The sequence below is a fragment of the Nanorana parkeri genome, unplaced genomic scaffold, assembly GCF_000935625.1.
Source record: "Nanorana parkeri isolate BGI_ZX_2015 unplaced genomic scaffold, ASM93562v1 scaffold1206, whole genome shotgun sequence".
NCBI lineage: Eukaryota > Metazoa > Chordata > Amphibia > Anura > Dicroglossidae > Nanorana > Nanorana parkeri.
The window spans coordinates 75,841-102,599 of record NW_017307474.1 but is presented as its reverse complement, the minus strand read 5'-3'; the positions used below and the strand labels follow the sequence as shown (position 1 = coordinate 102,599).

The 26,759-nt window shown below is 41.2% G+C and overlaps 1 protein-coding gene across 2 annotated transcripts in view; it reads right to left on the bottom strand.

The window, feature by feature from the left end:
* The window catches only part of LRP2 (LDL receptor related protein 2), a 138,500-nt gene that overhangs the window by 48,817 nt on the left and 62,924 nt on the right, over positions 1–26,759 (bottom strand). For both annotated transcript variants that reach the window (XR_001941840.1, XM_018568553.1), the window contains exons 29-42: positions 25,035–25,178; positions 24,163–24,272; positions 22,231–22,408; positions 21,222–21,435; positions 19,819–20,058; positions 18,792–18,980; positions 17,148–18,068; positions 16,673–16,838; positions 15,447–15,605; positions 14,333–14,622; positions 10,507–10,710; positions 8,419–8,661; positions 4,855–4,980; positions 889–1,008 (exon numbers count right to left, since the gene is read on the bottom strand). Coding sequence is in view for 1 of the 2 variants with exons in the window: in XM_018568553.1 (XP_018424055.1) it covers positions 889–1,008; positions 4,855–4,980; positions 8,419–8,661; positions 10,507–10,710; positions 14,333–14,622; positions 15,447–15,605; positions 16,673–16,838; positions 17,148–18,068; positions 18,792–18,980; positions 19,819–20,058; positions 21,222–21,435; positions 22,231–22,408; positions 24,163–24,272; positions 25,035–25,178 (3,304 nt within the window). In the remaining variant the exon portion in view is untranslated. The remainder of the gene's footprint in view (positions 1–888; positions 1,009–4,854; positions 4,981–8,418; positions 8,662–10,506; positions 10,711–14,332; positions 14,623–15,446; positions 15,606–16,672; positions 16,839–17,147; positions 18,069–18,791; positions 18,981–19,818; positions 20,059–21,221; positions 21,436–22,230; positions 22,409–24,162; positions 24,273–25,034; positions 25,179–26,759) is intronic.

The window sequence follows — 26,759 nt, the reverse complement described above, 5'->3', positions numbered from 1 at the left end:
GCAATATTTCCTTGTAGTAATATCTGAGTCAGCCTATGGCTTTCTATATGTCTTTTATACTCCAACAGTGAGATCTCCTTGCCATAATATCTGATCTGACATATTTCTGTCCAACTGGAAGTTTTAGGTGTTCTCACTTCTCCCTGATACAGTACATGATATATACAAGAGCCTAGATAATTTAACTCTCCAGGATCTAACACAAATAAAAAATATCTGATTTAGGTGAACTGATCTGTCATGACCCTGTTTGCCAAATGTACAATATGACACACTAGCATGGATAGGCAAGTGACTGACTTCTCAAAATATGGCTGTAGCTTACCTCTAAAATTGCCTCAGAGCCCCCTGAACTGCCTATGCTATTAATAATGCTATTATTAAGGCTGTGCTGGTGCTCAAGTGACCTATTAAGAGGTCAAGGCATTTCTATGTAGGACATGGAAGAGAGATGCTTATACAACCTGGGTGATTTGGGGATTTCCCAGGGTGCACCAGAGTTGCATTTTAAGAAGCTTTGAGTCATGACAGATTTGACCTAATGAAGTTCTCCTGAAAGGTGCTCTAACACTTATAAATGTACAAACTGCATAGAACTTTAAAAGTATAAAAAATCAATGGGTGATGCTGAAGGTTTAAGCTGCCAAATATTTTCATGTATTCTCTAAAACTACTTCGAACCATGTGAGAACAAACAAAATAAAATCTCAGTGTCCGAGCCATGAAGGGAGCTTCTATCATTCAGCCAATGAACCGGAGGAGTTTCGGAACGGAAATATTTGAATGGTATGCAAGTTGTCAGAAACTGGGTTTGTGCAAATTGTGTATTAGCCCATCTCTATGTATCCATATGTGACACATGTTCATCTGAAATGTGCAAGCACTTACCACAAGATGCCGGTTCATCTGAGCCATCTGCGCAGTCTACTCCCCGATCACAATACCAATGGCCGGGAATACATCGCCCGGAGGCACAGCGGAATTCACTCTCTGTACATGTCAGTGTAGCTGGAAAATAGTTTAGAATGTATTGTTATTTCTATGTCTCAAAATAAGTTCCAACTATAATATTAAAAAAAAAAAAACTTTAAGTGGTCCTAGCAAAAGATATACTTGTCCTTGTTTAGTGTATGTAGTTGAGTAACATGTAATTCTAAAACCTGAAGGTATTTATTAGGGATGCAAATTGAATTTTTAGACCGAAACAAAAAATTTAAAATCTGTCAAGCCGAAAACAAAAACTAAATTTTTTTCCAATCTTTTTAAAAATGTTTAATTTGATTTTGTATTATATATTTATTTCACTTTACTGTCGGGGGCTTTGATATTTCCCTTTTAAAATAGAAAAAGAGATTGAGGACACAGAGTCCTAAATCTCTTATTCTGCAGCCCCTGCTATGAATGAACAGGAAGCCCCTATACTGAGTGCTCCTGGCCATTCATAAACTGTGTTTATAGGATCAGTTACCATATCCACAATCATGAATGAACAGGAATTGATGTAGAGCAATTCCTGTTCATTCATAACTGGGGACACAGTAAGCATACTATGTCCTCAGTTATTTACAAACACTTAGCGATCACTTCTGATCGCTGAGCGCTTGTACTCCACTCTCCATCAGCACCACAGGAGAGCTCAGCCTCCTGTGACAGCTGACAGCTCTCTCCTCCCACTCCGCTCGCCATCCTGAGCTTTCTCCCCACACGCCCTGCTTGGCCTCCTGCAAGCTTCTCTCCTCTCTGCTTGGCCCTAGTCTGTGTACCCTCAGATGCCCGCTGCTCTGCCCCACCTGTGTCGGCAGGGACAGCGGGGATAAGAGAGCCCAGCGGGAAAGAGAGCAGCTAGGGATGCACTGATTTTTTTACAGCATTTTCGGACAAAATTTCGGTGCATCTCTAGTATTTTTTACCTCTCACAGAGATTACAGTACTCCCTCTGACATTGATTTCATCTGCTTTTCTCTCCAGAGCCATCTTTGTTCAGACATCATCTTAATTTAGCATCTACTTCCAGGGCTGAGATGCTGGCTCAGAGATGACGCAATCATATAAATAATGGTTTATAATGGCAGTTGTTGAATGTGTTAACAAATATCTGACACAGATCAACCCTTACAGCAGCCTTTCACCTTGTGACTTGCTGCAAAGTCATAAAGTTGCAGTCTCATCACTGGAGAGGAAACTGAAGAAATGCTTCCTGCTGCCTGTAGTAGATTGATCGGGCTAGGCTTGACGAGTTCAATGGCTACTTTTAATGATAAAAGGCAGAGCTTTTGTAAAATGTTATACTGTTGTATATTGTGACTTGAAAGGAGTTTATTCATAAAGACATGTAAAGCTACTGAGAGGTCTACTTTAAAATGGGGCAGCATGGTGGCTCAGTGGTTAGCACATCTGTCTTGTAGCAGTGATGTACTCAGCTCGAATCCAGGTTCAGTCAGGACACATCTGTATGGCGTGTGCAAGCTCTCCTTGTACTTGTGATGGTTTCCAAACCCACACAAAGCCATACTGGTAGGTTAATTGGCTGCTGTCTAAATTTGTCTTTGTGTAGGTGGGATAGAGGCCTTAGGGTGTAAGCTCATTAAGGGCAGGGACTGATGGGAACAAATAGTATGTAAAGTGCTGTTTAAATTGATGGTGCTATGTAAGTACATATAATAAATAAAAACAATGCGCTGTTCATGTTATTGCTAACCAAGAAACATTACAGCTATGTTAAAGCTTAGGATGCCTCTTTCTTTTTATAGTTTTTATGTACATGTGAGCAACCATCTTTGATCGTCTATAATGTGAGCTGTATGTCTTGCTTAGTAATGAAGTCTGTATTATTATTATTATACAGGATTTATATAGTGTCAACAGTTTTTGCAGCACTTTAGAACATATGGGAAGACAGTACAATTACAATACAATACCATACAAAAGGATTAGAGGACCCTGCTCGTGAGAGCTTACAATCACAGAACCTTACTGTGCATTTCTCTCAATGGTGGTCTGTCAGCCCGCTAGACTTATTCAAGCATTATACCCTTTAGGTAGCTTATCCAGTAGCTGATTCTAATTGTGTTTAGCAAGAGTGATAGCCCTATGTGCCTGGAATGTAGACAGCCACTGGAGAAAATTTTTATAGCCTTTATATGAAATATGATCATGAGAAAAAAATGGAAATGCATGCATAATCTGAAAGTCACATCACAATGACTTTCGGGTAAACTTCCCAATGATATTGAACGGAAAACACAGCTGACATTCTTTGAAATTCTTTGATTAAGACATTAGCCACTTTAGTACTGCAGTATACCACGTGCCTATATCTCAACACTGCCAAACCTGTACTCTTAGCTGAGGGTTTCAAGTATCCTGTTGCTGTGCAGAACTGTTAACCACCTTAAGTTGTTTAGTACAGCTTTCTCTCTTAAAAGGTCAATTTTAAAAAAAAAAATACACAGCAATCCTTTTCTCCCCTCATACCAGAGTAGCAGGTGTAATCCTGGACTTTGATCTCGCCTTCTGATCCCACATCCGGTCACTGTACAAATCTTGATGACTTCACTTCCATAACATTTCCACAATATGTTCCTTCTTAACCAATGGCACCGCCTAGATCCTTATTCACTCTCTAGTTATCTCTTTCCTTGACTATTGCACGTCCCACCTCATTGGTCTACCTCTACATAGACTATTCCCCCTTCACTCTATCATGGTTGCTGTTACCAGACTCATACACCTAACCAACCATTCAGTGGCACCACCTCCCACCCAACAACAAAAATACTAACAACATCATACAAAGCCATCCACAACTTTGCCCTCGGCTACATCCCTCAGCTACATCAACAACATCTTCTCAAAATTTGACCCAAACTGTCCTCTCTGCTCCTCTCAAGACCTCCTGCTTTCTAGCTCCCTCCTCAACTCCTCCTATGTTCCCCCTTAACCCTTAAGGAGTTCTCCAGAGCCTCTCCAATCTCTGCCCAGATATCTCCTACTCAGTCCACCTTTAGGCCATCCCTGAAAACTCTTCTTCATGAAAGCCTATCCTACCTCTACCTAATAATTGAACTTTTACCTACTCCATCAGTATATCGTCACACAAGTTTTATCTTTTGAATCACTTGCCCCTCCCTTTTAAATTGTAAGCTCTCACAAGCAGAGCCCTCCTAGTCCTCTTGTATTGAAAATGGTTCATAGCTGTACTGTCTCCCTGTATTTTGTAAAGTGCTGTGCGAGCTGTTGACTCTATATAAAACCTACAGAATATACTAATAATAGTCTATATTATTAGATTTTTTTATGGTGAACAGCATTAGCTTTAGCACTGAGAAACATTAACTACTTCTCTACAGGTGTTGTGTATTCCTTTGTGGACAAAGAAGAGGCTGCTGTTGGATGAATTGCATGTTGTGTTACTAGTTTGCTGACCAGAAGCAGAGAAGGGCTTAATTTACAGTCCCCAAAGATTGTGGAGCAAAGAGAGCAGGGGTTGGCAAACTCCAGCCCTCCAGCTGTGGTGCAAATACAAATCCCATGAGGCATTGCAAGACTTTGACAGCCGCAGGCAATACTCTCAGAGGCAGATGCATGATGGAATTTGTAGTTTCAACACAGATGGAGGGTCAGAGTATGCCTACCCCTGATCTAAAATATAGGTCAATGGATACTCATAATGACAATTTATTTACTGGTTTCGTGTTTGTCCCTTGAGTGCTCTTAGCATTTCCAATCACTAACATTGCAGAAACATTTATGACACTAATTCTGGCTTTATTGCTTCCTCCACTCTAAAGTCAGCTGTAAAGCTCCGTTGTTCTAGCAGTGATTAGTAATCTGATTAAACAGGAAAGCATTTACCGCAGTGAGTGGGGCTTTCATCGCTCATATCTCCACAGTCATTATCCCCATCACAAAGATAAGTTCGAGGAATGCAAATGTTAGTGCTCTGACATTTGGTGTATCCAGATTGACATGTGCGATCAGCTATAAAAGAGAACAAAGAAAGAGTGCTGAAAAATATTTCAATTGGGCCAAATTATCCACAGGCAAAATGAACCCTTGTTTGTTTTAAAACCCACTTTATTGCTTTATAGTTTTTAAATAAAAAGTCGGTATGCTATTGAAATTTAGAACAAAAATGTGTGGATTTCTCTTTGAAGGGCTAAGGTTACTTTTCTGACCATGTTTCATGTTACACCCATATTTGGGGTATAACAAATATGGTCAGATCGCAGCCCCACCACCCCCCAACTTACCTGAATTGTGGGGTTCTTCTCCCTGCATTCATTTGGTGCAGTTGTGCGTGGCTCTGTCCACACAGACACATGAACCATTCACAGCTACTATGGCAGGATCTGTCAATGGACAAACTACATTCCCATCAGCTACAACGAGACTTGTAGTTCTCAATGGCATACAAGTGCTGTGACATCACTAGCCTTGTGGTTCATTCATACTTCCTCCAGTCTATGTTACTCGATGCTGCCGTATGGACAGAAGGAGGAGTCTGCAGGAGCCAGAGCATTGCATCCACAATAGACTGATCCGCTGATCATGGTTGTAACGCTTTACTGGCTCCTATACAAAAAGCATAATAATAATAAAATCACATTTTTTTCTTTAATGAAGAAGTGTGCATTTATTATTTTTGAAGGTAGAATCTTCCAGGTGCACATGTTTTAAATGACAGTGATTTATTCACCACAAGTGACATCAGTGAACGTGACATTCACTGCTTTATAAATGTGCCCCAAAGTGTATCTAAGTCCCCATTCACACCTAGGCATTTTGTTGTTTAAAGCTAAGCGTTCCAAACACACAAGACAAGGAATCCCATTCATTTCTATGGCCCCTGTTCACATCTGAGTGTTTTGTCATGAGCAGAAAAACGCCTGTCACTGGAAAAAGTACATGAGACTACAGCGCTTTATGGTCTCATAGACTCCAATTGAAAACATAGTGCGACAAAATGTTCAGGTGTGATCAGGGGCCACATAAATTAATGGGATTCCTTGTATTGAGCAGTTTGTTGAGCTTAGCTTTGAGCAACAATATGCAGGTGTGAACAGAGCCTTAAACTAATAGGGTCATTCAATAAGCTGCCGGAGGCAGCCGAGTGAATAACCAAGCCAAAGTGAAGTGAGGCGAACAACGTTTGGCTATTCACTTCTGGCTTGTACGGCTGATTTTAGCTGTACATCGGCTGCCTTCAGCTACACTTCGGTCAGCCGAACATGCTTTGCATGTTAGGCTGGGCCGAAGTACAGAAGGACTTCGACTGGATTGGCTGAATCGAAGCTCCGGCAGCTCACTCGCTGCAATTCACCCCTATTCACATAGGGGCTGAATGGCAGTAAATGAATAGCTGCATTCGGCTCGGCTATTCTGCTCTGTACCTCCATGGTACCGAGCAGAATAGGAAATCATTGAAAATATATTTTTTTAAAAAAGCTTGCATTAAATTTAAAAAATGTAAATAAATAGTAAAATTAAAAAATAAATATTTTCAAAAAAATGAATAATAATAATTAAAAAAACAATTGAGTGGAGCTAGCAGTGACAGCTAGATCCGTCCAACTGTTCCTATTGGCCAACACCTGCTAGAGTCTTCTAGCAGGCCCCGGCCAATGAATAACAACTGGGCGGTGCCCCCTGTGATGTCATTGCCGAGTCCGCCCAGTAGTTATTGTTTAATGACAGATCAGCGTCCCTCGGTCATTTGGGGATGCTGATCTGTCATTACAACTGGATGGAGCCGATCCACCCACCTGTCACTAGCGGGGTTTAAGGCAGGCCGTTTGCCCAGCTTCAGCTGTCACTTAGGCTCAGTCAAGCCAAAGCATATGCTTTCCGCTCGGCCGCCTTCGGCTGCTGTACGGCTATAGTGAATAGCCCGCACAGCAGCCCTTCAGGTCGACTGAACCGAAGGGCTCCGGCGGGTGAAGTGAGCCGAAGGATCAGCCGAAGCCACGGCTGTATCCTTCGGCTCCTTCGTGAATAACCCCTAAGTGTTCCAAACACTCAAGGCAAGGAATCCTATTCATTTCTATGGCCCAAAACACTCAGGTGTGATCAGGGGCCATAGAAATTATTGGGATTCCTTGTCTTGAGCAGTTTGTTGAGCTTAGCTTTGAACAACAAAATGCCTAGGTGTGAATGGAGCCTTAAACTAAAACTTTCTTTTTAATTTTGGAGAGAGTGGTCTAGAGTTAGAATCCAGAATTTATTGCTGTCTTTGTCCTTCTCTATTTGACCTGGTGACTATTATCACCGAGATAGAAAGTGAAGGAAAATACAAAAAATGTGAGTTGTCACCAGAGCAGGAAAAGAGGGGAAATCTTCCTATAGGGACACCTGTGATGGTGATAGTGTCTAAGAGTGGAATGTCACCTTGGAGAGATTTACTCTCACTTCCTGTGTTGTAAAAAGGACAGGAAGTGAAGGGCAGTCTCCAAAATGAGACATAAATTGGAAAAAAAATTGACAGGGGATTTACTCATTACGACATATTCACATGGTGCTGGGCATTTATTATGTATTCATTCAGAAGGATGTAGAAATAAATCTCTGAAAAGACTGTTCACATGAAACAAAGTTCCACTCTGATGGGAATGCAGAAAGCTCTAAACATATAACAGTTGCTCCAGACCAAATGGTAAAGGGCATATATGGACAAAAACTAAAAATGAATATATATTTCTATATTGAATTTCCATACGTTCAATTCCACTCCTAGTAACCACATCCATCTAGAAGTATGTAAACTTACTTATATAAATGTCTATAGGATGCGCTTCCTCATTGTACTGACACACTTTCACTCATACCTGTGAATATGCACTTCCTTGTGTCACCACTGTCACAGAGCCTGCCTTCTGAACTACAACTCAACATCTGGACAACATAACATTGTCATTGGTTACTGGAAGCAATGCATGATGGGATATGTTGTCTTGAGAAATTTAGATTTTAGCACATCAAGCAACAGGAAAAGTAATGCAAAGCACTCTGGGAATCCCAGAAGTTGGTAAAAGTGATGGGCAGACTGAAGGCAGCACTCACTACATAAAAGGGATTTTTTATAAATAAGCTTTGATTGCATTATGGAAAACAACTCTACTATGTATTCCTATTACAATGCTAATGTTATAACAGGAGAGGATATGCTGGGACTTTAAAACTCCTTTGTATGGTCACATAAAACAGCCAACACTTTTCAGGGGTCAGCAAAATCCCCCCTTCATCAGGGCTCCAAAATAAACATAATGAATAGAGGGTAAAGGGATTTATAGCTGTTCATCTACGTTATATACACTTTTATATATTACATATTACAGTATATTTACGATGATTTAACCCTAATCTACTACGTTTTGGCTTTCTACATCCTTAACATCTGTTTTATGAACATATTTGACTTACGGCAGTTTCTCTCGTCTGATGTGCCATTGTCATAGCAGTTATTCACTCCATTGCATACATAGGCGCGGGAGATGCACCTTCCATTATTACAGGAAAATTCAGTGTTCGGGTCACAGGTCCTGAAAAGACATCCAGCCTCATCGCTGTTATCACCACAGTCATTGTAATGGTCACAGCGGTAGTGATAGGGAACGCACTTTCCGTTGCCACACGTGAACGCTGTCGGTGAGCAGGTATGAAAGGCTGCCAACATAAAACACAAAAATCCAACTGAGGATAAAGACATGATACTGTGCAAATTATACAGCGGGCAGCTTTTACAACGGGTACCATACCTGCTAGAGCAAATACAGCTGCAAAACGGACTGCATGCAGAATAAAACAATCATTATTATGAGTAAAATATAGAAACTGCAAGTTTTTACACTTTATACTCAAAACTGATACATAGGGAAAGCATAGGGAAAGGATAGGTAACCTCAAGTACTGATTAAACTACAGATCCCATCATGCATCTGCCTTTAGAGTCTTGCAATGCCTCATGGGACTTGTAGTTAAACAATAGCTAGAATGCTGAGGTTGCCTACCTCTGGCATAAGGCAAGGGTTGCAATATTTTTTGAGAATGACTGTGCGTACATTAGGCTAGACATGGCATAGTAGTTTTTCATTGCTCATACAAAGGGGCCTCTTAGTTTTCCAAGTTTTTTATTGCATCTGGAAGTCCTGCCTGTGGCAGCCAGGGTATTGCAATGCCTTATGGGATTTGTAGTTTCAACATGTCTGGAAGGTCGAAGTGTGTCTACCCATGTTCTAGTGCCATGTGCCTCCATATTGACTGTATATTATCAAGGCATCACAACATGGATAGTTTTACAGGCAAGTATGTTATGTTCAGCCACCATTACAGTAAGAGGGTTTCAGCATCCTTCCTAAATACTTACTTCCTAAACTCGTAAAAATAAAGGCAGCACCTATCTCTCTTAGCTTGATGAAGTTTGATGAAGATTGAGGAAGCAACACCACTGAGCCCTTACTCTGCTTCTCTCTGGCACAATGTTCAATATCAACACAGCAAAGCTTGACTGGATGAACGTCCCTCTCCTGTTGCCTCTTCTTGTGTGTGTGCAGTTCTTGGCTATATTCACAAATATCTGATACAGACCAGTCCATGTGGCAGTTTCTGTGACTTGCTACAAAGTTACAAGGGTTGCAGTCTGATCACTGGGGAGAGAAGTCCCAGACTGAGTGCTGCTGTATAGGAAATGATCGGAGGTATTCTGAAAGGCAATGCATACGCTAGTTGTCTTCAGAAATATATTTTTTCTCAATGAATACAAATCTGCATTACTCATTTTTCTTTACATCTGCTTAGACTGCAACTGGGTCAACTTGATAGACATATGTTTGTTTTAAACCTATGTAACTATAAAGTAACACTAACCTCAGGGGGTTAAACCTTAAAAATGCATTCAAGTAACTTAACAATTAAAAAAATTTTTAACCGATTAATCGAACTTAATAATCGGCTAACTAATCGATTTTGAAAATAATCGTTAGCTGCAGCTCTAGTTATAAAGTAGCCACAGATACCAAGCTCACTCCCGTAATGGACTACAATCTCACTTTTAGGTTACTAATTTGTATTGGGATTGTAGTCTATCACGGGAGTGAGCTGGCACAGTGGGTACTTTATTACACACACGGGGTCCATGGAGAACAAAAGTAGCCCCCCTCCAGAAGGAAGGACAGTGTCAGCACCAGTTCAGAAATTATTTGAGGATCTACAGCCGAGTGATACACAAATAAGATACATTTTGTTTAATAGTTAAGGTACTTGAATGCATTTTCAAGATATAAATCCTGAGATTAGTATCACTTAATCTGTAACAATCTTTATTATATTGTCTCAGTAGATGCTTCTTGTGCCACAGTCAGTCCAGTGCTGGTCATAAAGTGTACAATTAAACAACACAACAGTTGGATTAAAAGAATGAAGTCTGTCATTTTCTTGTTGTTTTCAGATGATTAGTTATGCTGTGTGTCTAGTCAGGAAACAAGTGAACAAGTAGCAATGTTTTACTCATACCGCATACACGTTCCAATTCATCGCTGCCATCCCTGCAGTCATTATCATTGTCACATTTCCACCTCTCTGGGATGCAACGGCCATTAAGACACGTGAACTGCCCACTCTGGCACCTTGTGGCATTGTCTACAATGCAGTCTTTGTTATTGTTGGCCAAATACCAACTGCCAGTTGATGGGCATTGACATTCTGCTCCATTAGGACCTGTTGGAAAGAAAAAAACACTATGACTTCATTTTGTAAATGGTTGGTTTGGGGTAGTGCACTAACCACACTCTTATTTGCCTAATTAAAGCTGAACTGAAAGCTGTGCAATGTGAAAGTGCATTGCTGTGCACTGCAATGTGTTGTTATAATGCACTGCAGTGCTTTCTTTTTTCTACTTTTTTCTTCTATATTAATTCTATGTGCTGCATAAAATTGTGCTGCTTTTTTTCATTATTACATGTATTTATATAGCGCTGACAACTTACGCAGCGCTTTACATACTGCACATTCACATCAGTCCCTGCCATCAATGAGCTTACAATCTGAGGTCCCTATCGCACATGCATACAGGGCCAATTTAGGCAGGAGCCAAATAACCTTCCAGCATGACTTTGGAGTGTGGGAGGAAACCCACACAAGCACAGTGAGAACATGCAAACTCAAAGATAGTGTCCTGAATGGGATTTGGAGCAGGGACTCCCAGTGCTGCAGAGTGAAGTGCTAACCACTCAGCCACTGTACTGCCCATTGCAATGCACACCAGTGCAGGGCATTGGTGCGATCAGGCCTTAGTCCACTGCACTTGAACTGCATTGTGCAACGCTGGCCAACGCAGTCCAACAAGGCTGGTATGAAAAGCCCTTTAGTTAGAGCATTCAGATAACACTCAAAGTGTCAAAGGTCAAGTTACAAAGCATCACTCTTTTTTCAGTAAAGTGAAATCTGATTGACTTCTATAGATAGCTGCACTTTGCCTTTTTTTAAATTTTATTCTGCTTTATGAAATAAGTTATGTTACATAGTACAAAAGAATCTTGACCATAAACCTATTCAAAAACAAATGCCATACTAACATATTACTACACAAAACTGCACTACAGCTGCATGCTGGTTTGCAATCAAAACAATGTTTGTAGACTTACAAACATTGTTTTGATAAAATAATCCCATATAAAATAAATACATACTAAGATATTGCTAGTTCAAATAATGAATTTACAAACTACATGTTCATGGCAAAGACCTAAGGTATACTGGTGCTTTTCCCATGCAGGGTAAATTTAATGCCCACCCTGCAGCTGCCTATACTTACCTTCACTTCACTCTGTGCTGTTCCCATTGCCCACTGGGATAAGAAGAATTCCTGTGTAAGATTTAATGTGATCCTGCTCTAAACTTACAAGTAATGGCAAGGCCAATTAAACAAACCCGTAGTTGAAATGTAACTGCTCTGATCCATTAGCGATATAAAGGTGAGAGAACTAAAGTGGTTAAGCCATTGTGCTGCCAATGAAGACTGACAAAAAAGTTACTCTCATACAGGGCCGGTGCAAGGATTTTTGCCAACTCAGGCGAAGGTGCATTTTGACCCGCCCCTCCCCACCCCCCCGCACGCACGCACGCACGCACGCACACACACACCACTCCAACATCCCCATACAGCATACATTATATCTGTGCTCCATTAAGCTTTAATGGCTATGATGCTTAAAGTGATCGTTTAACTTATTTATCTTTTACAGAGAAAGATAGCAAAAAACTATTTGTGGTTTTTTAAAGTGCACAAATCCCAGCAATAATACATTATATAAAACGCAATTCAGAATACAGATTTGTGGGAAGTTCACGGACGTATCGGGCCGTTTCCGGGAAATACAGGCTGCTGCGTGTGATTTGTAGGCAGCAGCCTGTTCTTCTCTATGGGAGGACGCGGCCGTATGCTCAACTGAACTGCACATTTGCACGGGTGCGGATGTCCATACTAATACGCAGACAGGATGGATCCTATCTGCATCCGAGCACGGACACCTACACCCACACGGATGTGTATGGGCCAACGCTAAGCAGTGTGAATGAGGCCTTAGTGTTGCAGGGAAGCCGGGGTCTCAGATGGGCTGTAAAGGATCTCTAATGGGCTCTGCAGGGTGTCAGGCTGAGACCACCATAGACCCTGCACATCCCACCATAGATCTTGCACTGCCCCCCTGAGTCCCTGCAAACTCCACCAGAGACCCCCCCAGAGCCCACCATAGACCTTGCACAGAGACTCTAAGGTGGGCTGTGCAGGATATATGATGGGCTGTGGAGGGTGCCTTTCCGTGCACACATGCTGTTCCTCTTACCTGCAGCTCCACAGCCTGCTTTCAGGACATGCCTCTTCTTCCTCCAGCCACCGAAGCATCTTGCTGGAGCCTCCGCTGGCCGGGGCCGCGTCTCCCATGGTCCCATCTTCTGTGCCCCATATCATCCTGAGTGTCGATGTTATCCTGTCTTCATGTCATCCTGTGTCTCCATGCCATCCTGTGCCCCCATGTCACCCTGTGCCCCCATGTCATCCTGTGTCTTCGCTGCCAGTGCCAGGTCCCATTAGCGGCGAACTTTCCGGGTGGAGGAGAAGAGAAAACAGACAACCGAAGCGGCTGAAGTCCCCCCCGTGCTCCGGGCGGCTCCCGAGTCCCTTAACATGTCGCTGTCGCCTCCAGGATGACACCGCCGTTGCTCCACCTCCTGCACCCCTCGCTCCTTCACATGCAGCTGAGCGGCCAGGGGAACTAGGGGCGGGGCCACTTACGTCACTCACTGACGTAGCCAAGGACGAGACAGACTGAGACTATCACTGAGACTGCACAGGTCAGCGCCGCTGCGGCCGGCGGGGACTCGTCCTTCAGATGCCGCCCGCAGCGGCAGCCCACACTGGTCTCGATCGGACGGCCGGAGCCGGACTTATGCCGGGCGGCCAACTGGCAATTTTCGGCCCTGTTCCCTGGCGCCGTAAGGCAAGTGCCCATGTTGCCTTGCGCTAGCGCCGGCCCTGCTCTCATACTACTCAAGCAGTTTTAAATCATTCAAGCAGTTTAGCATAAATATCCCCAACACATAGATCAGATCACTCAACTTGTACATCCTCTGTTCCATGTATGACTCATGGGGGGTGATTTACTAACCTAAACACACGCACGCACCAGGTGCGTGTGATTTTCACACAGCAAAACGTATTTATCAATCAAAAAGTCTCTAAAAGCATATTTCCACTAATGCCATATATGGAAAAATCATGCACATGATGCATATATAATGCTTCTTCACAGTTTAGACAAAAATGGTTAACTCATGCATTTACATTCCTGCATTCATCAACGCAAGCAACACAACATAGAGCTAATCTACACAACATCACCTTGCAATTCATGCAGGGCTTTGCACAACACACCTGCTGGGTGTGTACACACTGCAAAGGTGTTTAGATTCCACCCATAGATCATGCTGGGAGGGAACACACTACAGAGGTGTATACATGTTCGTGGTGTGTTTATAAGGTTAGTAAATCAACCCCATGATCTCTCTGCCCTCAGAGATAAAAAAAATTGTTTAATATATCACATCTCATCCAGTCACTAGCGATGATGAAACCTGTACTGTATGGCAATACAACTTTTCATACTCCAAAGAGTCAGTTTATCATCAAAACATGTTTGTATGTTTGTTTTGTGCAACAATCAGTTATTGAGTATGGAAATACTTTGGCCTTCGGTTAAGACCAGATTGGGTCATAGCATTCATAAGTTTCTGGCTTGCTTTGATATTACTGGCTACTGAATGCCCTGGCTATATAGCATACCTGGAGCACAGATGTGACTGCAGCCACCATTGAATTGATCACATGGACTGGCACATTGCTGCTGCTTGCTTTTAGCCAAGATGTGAATATCCATGGGACGCTGAGGAAGGTTCTGCACCATAATAATCTGATCTGACCCATCATGTTTATTGGCCCGGTAGATGCTTCTTGTGTTCCAGTCAGTCCAGTAAATGTGCTGGTCATAGAGTGTCATAGCAAACGGATAAATGGCTGTGCCAACCACAACTTCTCGGTTTGCACCTGTTAAAGAGCATCGTTCTATTTTCTGTCTGTTAAGGGAAAAATATATATATTTGAGGGTTTTTTTTTTATATTAGACTACACATATAGACTACATGAGAAAATATGCAACATGTACGAGCTTAGAAAGCGACTGAAGACAGGATTGGTATTGTGCACATTGCCTTTATTAAACAATAGTAACCAAGCTGATGTTATATTTCAAGTTTTCTGACAAAAGTTATTGTTCTATGGATTCTACGCATTTTATACATCCCCAATTCTCCTTATGCTGCCTTACTAAATAATTTGAATACTGTATATTCTCTCCAGATATTGTCATAAATTAACTACAAAAAGTGATACTGTTTTATAAGGACCTGTAAGACCTAAGTCAGCTGTGGAAGTTAACTCTGTCAGATAGAGATCCACTTGGTAGACTGCTAGCTAGAAAGAGAAGCATTGGTACTGGATTACACTACTATTCTATAGTAAACATTTAATTAGAGAATTGTGTAGGCGACCAGTGGCAGCCTCCCTTTACATCTGATGAAAGGTTTTAAAGGGCTTTCACTGTTTGCCATGGCTGTGCTCACTGGAATTTATAACATGTCTGATGAAATATGTGATCCCTTCCCCTAATCTGAAAAAGGGGATACAAGAACAATAGCTAAGGTTACTTACGTAGACAATAATGAAGTAAAACTTGAGTTTTACTTGACATTTCTCAATAATTACTTATTTGGTATTATAGTATAAAAAGTTGTTACATACTTTGTGATACAACTCATTAGGTGCAATAAAATCAGAAAGAGAATGGGTTAAGACATAATATAACGTTAGATAGAGCCCTGTGAGAGGTGATAGTACATACAAACTTGCATCAGCCCAGTAAATCCTCTCCTCTTCGTAATCCAAGGTCAGTCCATTCGGCCATACCACACTTGTGTTCACAATGGCTGTGCGGAAATTGCCTCCAAGGGTTGCTCGCTCTATCTTAGCGTTTGCTCCCCAATCTGTCCAGTACATGTAACTAATGCACAGAATACAGAAACTATGTTATAACATATACATTAAAAGCATTGCACTTTTGACAGTTATGAACAGAAATACAGTTAAAAAACACTAATGTTAAAAGCTCCAACTTGAGGCGCAACATTTTAATGACAATGACAAAAACTATTTTAGTAGAGAGGGGAAGGGTTAGAAGATTTGATAACATTGATATTGCTGTCTGTGATTTCCTGTCTGAGTGACAACAGGTACAGGTGTCACAAACACAAGAGGTAAGGACTCCCCAATGGCATCACAGATAGAAATAAAAGCCTGACAGAAATTTTAACTCTTCCACATTTCATCCAAGATTTAAAAAATGTCTGGAGTTAGGGCTTAAATGTGCCGGTCAGTCATTATTACTCGCAGAAATGGTCTTTCCATGTAAAGCAAGCTGCTCTAATGTTCTGTCCCTTTAGCCAGCCCATAGTGCTTTATGAATTCTTTGTCAATTATTAAATGTTTACTTGTAAAACAAAGATTGGGTTTAACAAATCAGATAGAAGACATCAGGTAACAAACTTCACTAACAGTAATAAAAAAAAAAACAAAGAAGATTGACCTAAAACCATTGTTACTAATTATAGCGCCAATAGTTTGTGCAGCACTTTACAAAATATTCAATCTAAATGTTTACAAAAAGTGAAAAACTATTAGCAGAAACTCTTCTCCATGAAAGGGATACTTGTTAGCTTAGAGACTTTAAAATACAACCCGATACCAAATAAAGGGAGATTTCACTTGGACGTGCTTTCTCTGCTAACCACTGACTGTTTCAATCTCTACAAATACCTATGGTTAACATTTGTCTTCTCCCTTTATTCAAAAGAAAGTTTACAGCATCATTACTACCAAAAGAAACTTCAGCAGAATGGAAGAGACTCACATTGTGGTGTCTATCCCTCTGGTCACGTTTTTTAGAGATCCAGAGATTTTGTGGTGGAGTGAGGGATTTAGTGAAGTGGTTCTAACACGAGAAAGCTGAGAGAGGTTTGATGCTGAGATATAAAATATGTATTTTTCTGTACCTCAGTACATAACCCTTACCCTCTACATGGGTCCAACATGATGGCTCTAGGTCGAGGTACACGAGCAATCACAGTGCGATCAGATCCATTTAATGCCATAGAGCTAATGGTCTGGTTTAGGTAGTCACTGTAGTAAATTCTTTTATGGATCCAGTCAAATGCTATCCCATCCGGAGCTCCCAAGTCTAAAAATGTAAAATATGTTGGGTTATTACTGTGCTAAAGAATGAAAAACAGGCTTTTTTGATCAAAAGAACCTATGGCTTACACAGATTAGGGACACATCCCTTACCTGAGGGCTCACTCTGCAGTTCCAAGCAGGCAAACAGCTTCTAAATACACACCTTTGTTAAGCTGTCTCTTAAGCTAACTCACAGTACTAATAAGAATAGTAATAAAAAATCCTTTATCTTGTATTAAAAATAAACTGGCACAGCAAAGATTGTGTGTATGTATATATATACACACACACATACTGTATATACTTAGCTTACCTGATGCCACTGTGGTGTGTCGATTCAATGCTGAAAGGGTAAAGTAGCGAATTTCACTTTGTCCAGCTCCTGCACTTCGAGTGTAGTATATTCTGTTATCTAGGCTGTCAAAATCCAAAGCTATTGATATCCTGGGGGAAGTGACCCTAGAGAAAGGAAGACTGTGATCCTCAGGGTTTAAGGATAGACTGTTAATGGAGCCCTCCATTGCATAGATCAAATAATCATCTGTAGAGATCACGCATCGTGTTCCATCACTGCTGAGGGCCCCAAAAGCACATCCACATTTCCGTGTCTGTGTGCCAGGCATAGCAAAGCAGAAATGTGCACAGCCCCCATTGTTCACCAGACATGGATTATTGTTGATTTCCTGGGCGGACACAGGCTGATAGCCACTATTGAACACCGTAACATCTCTGAGCAGGTTTATGTTGTCTCTAAGAACAGTTGGTTGCTCATTGTTACTAGGATCTTTACTAGCTTGAAACACTTTTTTTAAGTTCCTATCCACCCAGATGATAGTGTTTTCAAATACAGTAATCCCATAAGGAGTTGGGTAGCGGTTGCCATATCTCACAATTTGTGTATCACCGCCTTCTATTTTAACTCTTGCAATCATATCCAAAGAATCATCAACCCAATAGACATATCCATCATTGCGATCCACGGCTAAGCCTCTTGGTGTAACAATGCCCTCCGACACCAGAACTGTTCTGTTGGTGCAGTCCAGGAAAGCTCGCTCAATCTTGGGACTTTGACCATAATCTGCCCAAAAGAGGTATCGATTTTTTGGATCTACCACAATGTGCCTTGGCATGTCCACCGTAGTTTTCATTAGGATTCGGCGATAATAAGTGAAATTAAGGCGCACAACTTCGATGAATGTTTCCGTCTGAAAAGCATTGGTAAAATAAAGGTTTCCTAGGCAAAGAAAGAGAACAAGCTGAAATAGACAAATATCTTATACTGTATGACTGTACAATTAAAAAGAAAGGCAAAAATTACACATTGTCAAGACGAGTTTAAAGCTGACCTCCAGGTAAATGTAAAAGACACATGGCTTGGTATCAGTCTCTTGCTGTTCCTGTACAGCCTAACTCAAGCTGACAGAGGGAGAAGCAGCACAAGCAGCAAGTCAGTTGTACTACAGTGCAAATAATTTGCTGAAAGGGGGAGAAAGCAAAGGGACAGAGACATGAGCTTATGAGTCTGCTGCTTCTCCTTTTACTGCCTAGTCACAGGCTGAGATCCTTGAAGCATTGCTGATCTGCAGCAGATTAAAATCAGGCCTCTTCCCTGTCTGACAGAGGTAAGCGGTGCGGTAAAGCTGTGTAAATCTCAGGACTGGAAGGACAGAATGCAAATGAGTGGGCAGGTAAACAAGCTCCCTTATATGTACCTTATCACTTTCACACTTGGGTGAAAGCCCAAGTGTGAAAGTGATACTTTATTTGAACAAGGACTGCAAGAGGCTGATATCAAGCAAATTCAGGTACTTACACTGTATTTTAATTTCAATTTGAAAATACAATTAACTATTTTTTTAAGGAATACATGATGCATTAGTTTGTGTTTTTGTTTTATATCTGCCTAACAGTAAGCTGTAAAGACAGCAACATTACTGTAGAATTCTGTTCCACCTACCTGCGACCCAATCAACAGCGATGCCTCGAATTCCATTTCTCCCAATACCACCCGTGACAACATTTCTGAAGTAAGAGCCATTGGGCTTGACACGTCGGATGCCATTGTATGCAGGTGTTGTGCTGCTGAAGTCACACCAGTAAATAAAACCAGATGGCATATGGACATCTACATGGAGAGCGTTACGACCTGTGAAAAAACAAAACTGCTAATAATCTGTATATACCGTGTTTCCCCGAAAATAAGACACTGTCTTATATTTTTGGGGGGTCAAAAAAAACACACCAGGTCTTATTTTCGGGGGAGGTCTTATTTTTTTTTTTAATGTACAACAATCCAAAATTAATGCAAATCCAAATTAAATAATCCAAAATGGAAAAGTCAAGAATATGGTGCTCAGGCTAATCAGGGGTGACGTCCCTTTCCAAGAGCAATTTGGTGACCAATCGCTGGCCAGGATGAGCGAAGCGCACTTTCACTATAGATTCCTCACAGGCGGAGTGCATTTGGTATCACTCCGCCTGTGACAGGAGGCGGCACTATAGAGGAGGCATCGGCTTATGCGGCTCTGCTCCCTCCGGTGCCGCCTCGCTTCCTCTAGCGCTGGCTTCGTTGGCACCGCCGATTCTCTCCCGTGGCTCTTCAAGTTCACCCTTATGCCACCACCGGCCCTGGGAATGGTCACAACTAGGTCTTATTTTCGGGGTAGGTCTTATATTTTAGCAATTCCAAAAAATAGTACTTGGTCTTATTATCGGGGTAGGTCTTATTTTCAGGGAAACAGGGTATATCAACATTAATGAGAAATGGCTACATGAAAGTAAACTTAGCCTTTAAGTCTTTTAATTTGCACTTTAAAGGAAACTTATGCTGAAAGAAACATGGCCATGGCTGATCATCTCCACAAAATGCTTGTTGCCTGGTAGTCGTGTCAATCTAATGGTTTTACTACTTTTTCTGGAAAAACCATCTCTGTTTTTCCCTAAGCACACATTTCCTGTAAAGTTCCACACATCATGTGGCCTACCTCGACCAGCCATTGGCACCATCGCTTCGGAATGATCCGTAGTTTCCAAGCTGAACCCCTTTATTGCAGTCAACATAGACACTACAATAAATGAGTTATACGGTGTGCAGGTTCTGTTGTCAGCACTCAGGCGGAATCCAGTGGCGCAGGCACAGGAAAACTGGGCACTGGGCTTTGGCAAGCAAAACTGTTGGCAGGTGTCTGGATTATTGCTGCAGCCATTGGAATTGCCTGTTGTTTCTGAATATAAAATAAAGGACAAAAATATGTGCAACATTAAAGACAAAAAAATCCACTTTCTTTGTAAATAAAACACAATCTGTGAAGCACATGAATAAGTCACCACACAATGGACCTGACTTCTAAGTGCATGAAGGTATAATGGTCCACAAACATGTAAAGAAATGGTGTAGAGCTGCGGTGGAGGGGCCTTTGGGGCACAGTGGTGAGGATGGAGAATAGTCCTCACTTCCACTGCTATTCCGGGGATCTTTTAAGGAGAGCTCAGAAAAATTAAAACTAATTCTCTATCATGCAGGAGCTTTGGTATGTAGTATACCTACTGCCTGATGGTAACACCAAGGCAGGTAAGAAAAGCAAAGGTTCTTGGTCAATAATTATTGAATAACCAAGACTTTTAAAATACTGGTAGTACACTTGCCCAATCACTAAAGCATGCACACCAGAGCTCTCTTTTTTGTGGGTGGAAGTCAACCACAACAGTTTTAAAACTATTCACAAAAAAAGTTTTGATCAAAATAATAGTTTCAATAATCAACAGATCCAGAAATAAAATAAAGACTTCAAAAGTTTATTGACAAGCCATATGAACAGCATGCCTAAAATGTTAGCTCTGAAGGTGTTTCAGTCATGCCCCTTTCACACGGTCATTACACAGGTTAAAATAGACTGCAATATATTCCTGTGGGCAGATGTGCGTCTGCCTATATTCTCTAACTGTCGGGTCCATTTAGGTTCATTAAACCAAAAGCAAAAAGTTGTGTGCAAGTCCGCGTTTACTGGGCAGATATAAACGTACATCTGTTTAGATCCGTTTACTTATAGTGATTACATGGGTCCATTTTTCCCCATCCCAAGATAGAGACGGAACAGACAACAATGTCACATGTGTGACATCCATCCCTGTTCTGGTTTGATTCAGCATGGGATCCGTCTAGGACAGAACGGACGGCACCCATGTGAAAGGGGCCTTCCTGTTATCCAAAACTATTAAAAGTATGATAAGAACACTTTTTAATAAGGAAATAAGAATAAAAAGTAAACCCCTCAATATCATTTCAACTGATTAGAATAGGAAGAGTCCATATAACAAGAAGCTCACCGTTACTGCATTAATATATACACTGTAAATAAATTCTTTATAACAATTTGTAAATACTCACTGTCTCTGTAGTGGACACGCAGACACTTGAGCCCTGATACATTGTCTCTAATCACTACTTTGTTAGATCCTGTGGATTTGTCCACCCGCTCAATGGCTTCATAATCACGGTCCGTGTAATAAAGGAAGTTCTCAAAGACAGCTATTCCCCAGGGGTGCGAGAGGTGCTGCACTATAGTTATTCGGTTTGTGCCATCCATATTTCCTCTTTCAATCTAAAAGATCAGTTATAATTCTGTTAAATCAACAAAATCCAAACCTGAGATTCTGAAAGTTATTATGTATAACCCTATGCATTTGCCTATGACCTATGCGGGGGAAAAAAGATATGTCCATCAAGTTCACTAACTGAGCAGATGCCATGTTTCTATTCTCACAGATTTCTTTTGAATGTTTCTAGAAAATGGCTCAAAGACTTTCCAGAAGGAACAAAAGCCCAAACTGAGTAAAAAGGAAAAAGAGAGAAAAAGTAATGGTTATAAAATCTTCTTTCTTGATGAGGGAAAAAAACCTAAGAAATCATACCTCTTAGGACACTTCACTAAAACTGAGCTCTCACTTCCTGTACAGGGGACTATAGGGAGAAGCTTACTTCTCTTCTATCCGTTTAGGGTCCTCCTATTTTCAAATCATTTTACGGTTTAGGTTAAGTCTTAAAGTGTATGCAAACCCTAAAAAGAAGAGAAGACAGGAGAACAGAAGGGAAGATAGGAGGAAGGCCACCCAAAAAATTAAGCCATAACATCTAAGGATTGGTAAGCTGCCATACATTACATTTTATTCTTGTATTTATAAATACTTTAAGGGTTCAGGTAGATACATGCTAAGTAATAAAGTAAGCTGTATTGTTATAGATAAATTAGATATAAGGATACTTGGATAACAGTATTTTATTTTACCCTCTTTTGTGTTCCAAAAGTCACAGGCCTCACCTGTTGTGCCAGGTTTCAAGCACCAAAAATTATTCAAGAGCATTGCTAATTAAAATATGTAACTAAATACATAATTACCACTCCATTTCCAGTCACGGCCCAGTAAAGTTTTTGCTCAGTAATGTCAATTGTTATAAACTCCACATGGTCCAGATTGGTGGTAAATAGGATAGCTGGATTGGAGCCATCCATGTGCGCACTGGCAATTTTTGGTGGGACTCCACTTTCAGTGCCCTGATCCGTCCAGTACATCTTTCTACAAAACAAATGAGATTATTAAGAAACTACTTCGTCCAAAAAAGGTACAGTAAACCTTATAACACAACATCATAAACTGTCTAAAATATATATATTTATATATTTTTAGGAGGGCAATAAATAAAATCCTTCAAATTGGTTGACCACATGTTACGTAGTCACTTCCATGAAAGCAGACGGGGGTTTACCCTCCAGGAATATGATATTTATATAAGAGTGTAGAACAGTGGTGGTCAACTTGCTTGACATAGGGGGCCTGAAATGCAGCCCCCAACATCATGAAAAGGCCACATATAATATTCAGATAATTTAATGCTACAGATAGCTGTTGGAGACTGCAGGCAGGCAACAAGAAATGCTCAGAGACTGTGGACATCCCATTGGAGTTGTTGGAGATGGGGAACATGCTTTAGGAGATATAGACTGGATCATGTAGACATCCCACTGCAGACCTGACCGATATATCTCCATCTTCTGCTTGTGGATGATGTGGTAACTTGCGGATGGCGCCGCATGAATACAAGCAGAAGATAAGTCACCAGCACCCCAATGTGTCTTTATCTTTATTGACACGTAAATAACAAAAGTTGTAGTGATGTTTTGATGTGTCGAGACTTCACAGGGTCCCTTCATGAGGCAATGTGATGACATCGCCTGATGAAGGGACCTTACAACGTCTCGAAAAATCACAACTCTTGATATTTTGGTTTAAATGTCAATAAAGATGTTTTTGCATGAAGATACATTGGTGTGCTGGTGACTTATCCTCTGCTTATATTCATAAACTGGAGATACACTACATGAGCCTGCTTGAGATCACTACTACTATAGCCCCTTTAGAAATGAATACCTTTACATATGCACTTCCTGCAGCCCCCATAAACATGTCATATTTCTCTTAGCAAGTTATATTATAAAATATTAGAGGAAAAAACATAAAAAGAGAAAAGGGATGGAGAACACATAAAATATAGACTGTGAAAGAAATACAAAAAGTATAGACTGTATGAAAGAAACAAACCAAACCAGCAACTCTAAAGAATATTTTCTTCAGTTCCCTGGCCGGTTGGACACCAATGGTGTACAATGTAGAGCCAGCTCTGCTTTCTTAACTGCTGGCTTGGCAACTACGTCCTTATACTATGGCCTCACACTAGGCAAGCTCAGAAAAATGCAGTTCCTAATAAAAATTCACCATTTACCACACTGTGGGGTCTATTCACTAAAGGGGTGAAGAGTTTGGAGGAAGCAGGAGAAGTGAACAATCTAGGACAAAATAGCTGATTTGGAAAAATTCTCCAATTCATCTCACTTTCCACTTCAGCTATGTTGTCCTAGATTGTTCACTTCTCCTGCCTTCTCCAAACCCTTTACCCTTTTGTGAATAGACCCCATATAATGATTCTAACTTCTAATTCCCCGTCAAGGAAATAAAAAAAACAGTGCTGGTTACACTGAGAGGAATTATTTTCATTATTAAAAGAGAGGGGAAGTGTTGGACTGTCTGTCAGATTTTTGGGGAGATTTACCCTCACTTCCTGTCCTGGTGTCAGTGGTCACCAAGACAGAAAGTGAGGGGAAATCTCTCCAATAGGGACACATCACGCTCAGCGCAGTCAATGCTTTTGGATCCACAAGTGTTAGGAATGCAGCCTCCAACTGCTGCAAAATCAAGTGTGTACATAATAAAATAGGTGATAATGGAAAGCTTTGAACCATTTTTGCTGGTTTGTGGTTTTCCATAGAGCTCACCCTCTGGCTGGGTCAACAGTGATTCCCATGGGACGTCCGGCCCCAGTAGTGGTTCCATCATTAGTAATAACGGTCTTTCTATATTTTATTTCTCCACGAAGTTTTAAAACCTAAAATTTCAAAAAAGAACATACACTCATCACTTTCGAGAGCAAAATAACAAATATCTATTTTTTCAGGGATGCCAAGTGGATTCAACAACTTCTTCACTAAATGTGTTGTTAAATGTAACAATCATAATGCACTAACAGCCATATTGTCTATAACTGATCTTATCTATCCATCATGGAATATCATGGAATGTCAAGTCCAACAAACCTTAAAGAAGAACTCTGGGTAAAGGAAAAAATGACCCTCACAGTGGGGCTGCCCTCACACGGCAAGGGTTAACTGCTCATTTTGGTCTAGGGAACGGAAAAAAAGAAGATACACTCCCAATCCTCAATCCTGCGGCGGAGACCACTCACCTCTCTCCCCTTCTGCTCTTGCTGTGGAATGTTCCTCGCACCTAATGCAAGTCAATGGACAAGCATAGGATGTGATGATGTCAGTGACCCTTTGACCACCAAAGCCCAGGGAGAAGACGCTGCGGGGAGCAGTTTGGCGGCCTGGCAGGACTGGGGATGAGGTGAGTGTATCTGATTTATTTGAGCCCCCTAGACAAGACAAGCACTTAACCTCTGCAGTGCAGGGGGAGCCCCACTGCATGGGAAAGTTTTTTAAAATCCCCGAGTTCTTCTCTAAATTTAAAATTTTAGGCATGGAAAAAAGAGCTACAGAATTGTTTAGATTTGTATTTTTTAACTAACATATAACATTAGCTCTGATGAAATACTATTGTTTTGTTTCTTTTTGCCTTGTATGGTTGTTACCTCAATTGACTGAGTTGCAGGATTTGTGTAATATAAATTTCCAGAAATCCAGTCTAAGGCCAGGCCAATAGGAGTGCCCATGACAACCGCTGGAGCAAAAACGGTTCTGTTTGTCCCATCTGACTTCACTCTGTGAATTTCACCCTGGAAGCAGGAAAGAAAAACTTAAGGGGAACATCCATACTGCTGTGCAAACCTTTTCTGTTAAACAAACTTCAAGATTAACTTCAAGTAATTAGCTGAATACACATTGGTATAAAAATACATATCTGGCAAGGCATTTCTAACTCTGTGCAGCCAGTTATGAGATCAAGACCAACCTTTCTCAACCAGGGTGCCTTCTGGCTTCCTCAGCCAGCCTACCTTGAATTTTCAGTGTCATGCCTTTCTATAGTGCATGCTGCCATTACCATGTGAATGATTGACACTAAACCAGTAGAGGAGAAGGCTTCTAGTGTGAAGGGGGAACTCTGATGGCAAGGGGAAACTCTGATGTGAAGGGGAAACCCTGATGGGAAGGAGGAACTCTCATGTGAAGGAGGAACTGTGATGTGAAGGGGGAACTCTGATGTGAAGAGGGAACGACGGGAAGGGGAAACTCTGATGTGAAGGGGAAATTATGATGTGAGGAGGGCTCCTGATGGAAATGAGGGCTTCTGCTGTGAAAGGTCAACTCTAACATGAAAGGAAGAACTCTTATGTGAATGGAGAACTCTGATGTGAAGGGGAAATTCTGATGTGAGGAGGGCTCCTGATGTAAATGGGGTTGTGTGCTGTGAAAGGGTGCTTCTGATGTGAAGGAGGGCTTCTGATGTGAAGGGGGGAACTCTAATGTGAAAGGGAGGGTATGACCCTGAAGAGGGATTTGATGTGAAGGTGACTCTTATTGTGAAGGGGAAATCCCACTTATTTTGTGTTTTTGCATAGGTTCCACCCCTTAAAATCTATATCAGACTTCTATTTTGGATAAGGGTCCAGTATGGATTTTGTCGAGACCTCATGTTTTTTTTTTTATTTTAGACTGGGGTGCCTTGAGATTTTGCATACTTTTAAAGGGTGCCATTACTGGAAAAAAAGTTGAAAATCGCTTATCCAGACAATACATTCAGGTACTTGACCTCCAAAGCAGTATCAGCACAGTTTGGTCAAGAGCAGCCTGCTGACTGGACAATGATGACACAGCACCACAGTGATGAGCTAGCACAATACTCTCTCTTCCAGTCATCATGCTGTCAGAGCCTGATTGGCTGGTAGTATTGACCCTCTTCCAGTCTGCTCCACTAGGGGTTTACAGAAAGCTGATCTCAAGAGTCAGGTACTTATACTAACTGCATTTAAAAATATATTTAGCAAGTTTGATTGCTACAATTAAATTGCATTTAAAAATACATTTTGCAATTTGAATTGGTACAATCCTTAAATAAATTAATCACATGATAACAATATGGTAAAACATGTGCATAGTTCTATAACAAAGCAGATTTTAAGAAATTCAATTGCAAACTTTTGAAACACTTAGGCCTGGTTCACAGCTGGGCGTTTTACAGAGCGTTCCTACGCACTGTAAAACGCTCAACATGTGAAAACCAATAATTGCCTATGGGCTTGGAACGCGCTGAAAAACGCCCTACGCCCAAAGAAGTACAGGAGCTTCTTTGGGGCGTTATTCCGCGCGTTTCCATTGGTATTCCAGAGTGTGGATCGGGGTTAACAAAGCGGTAACCC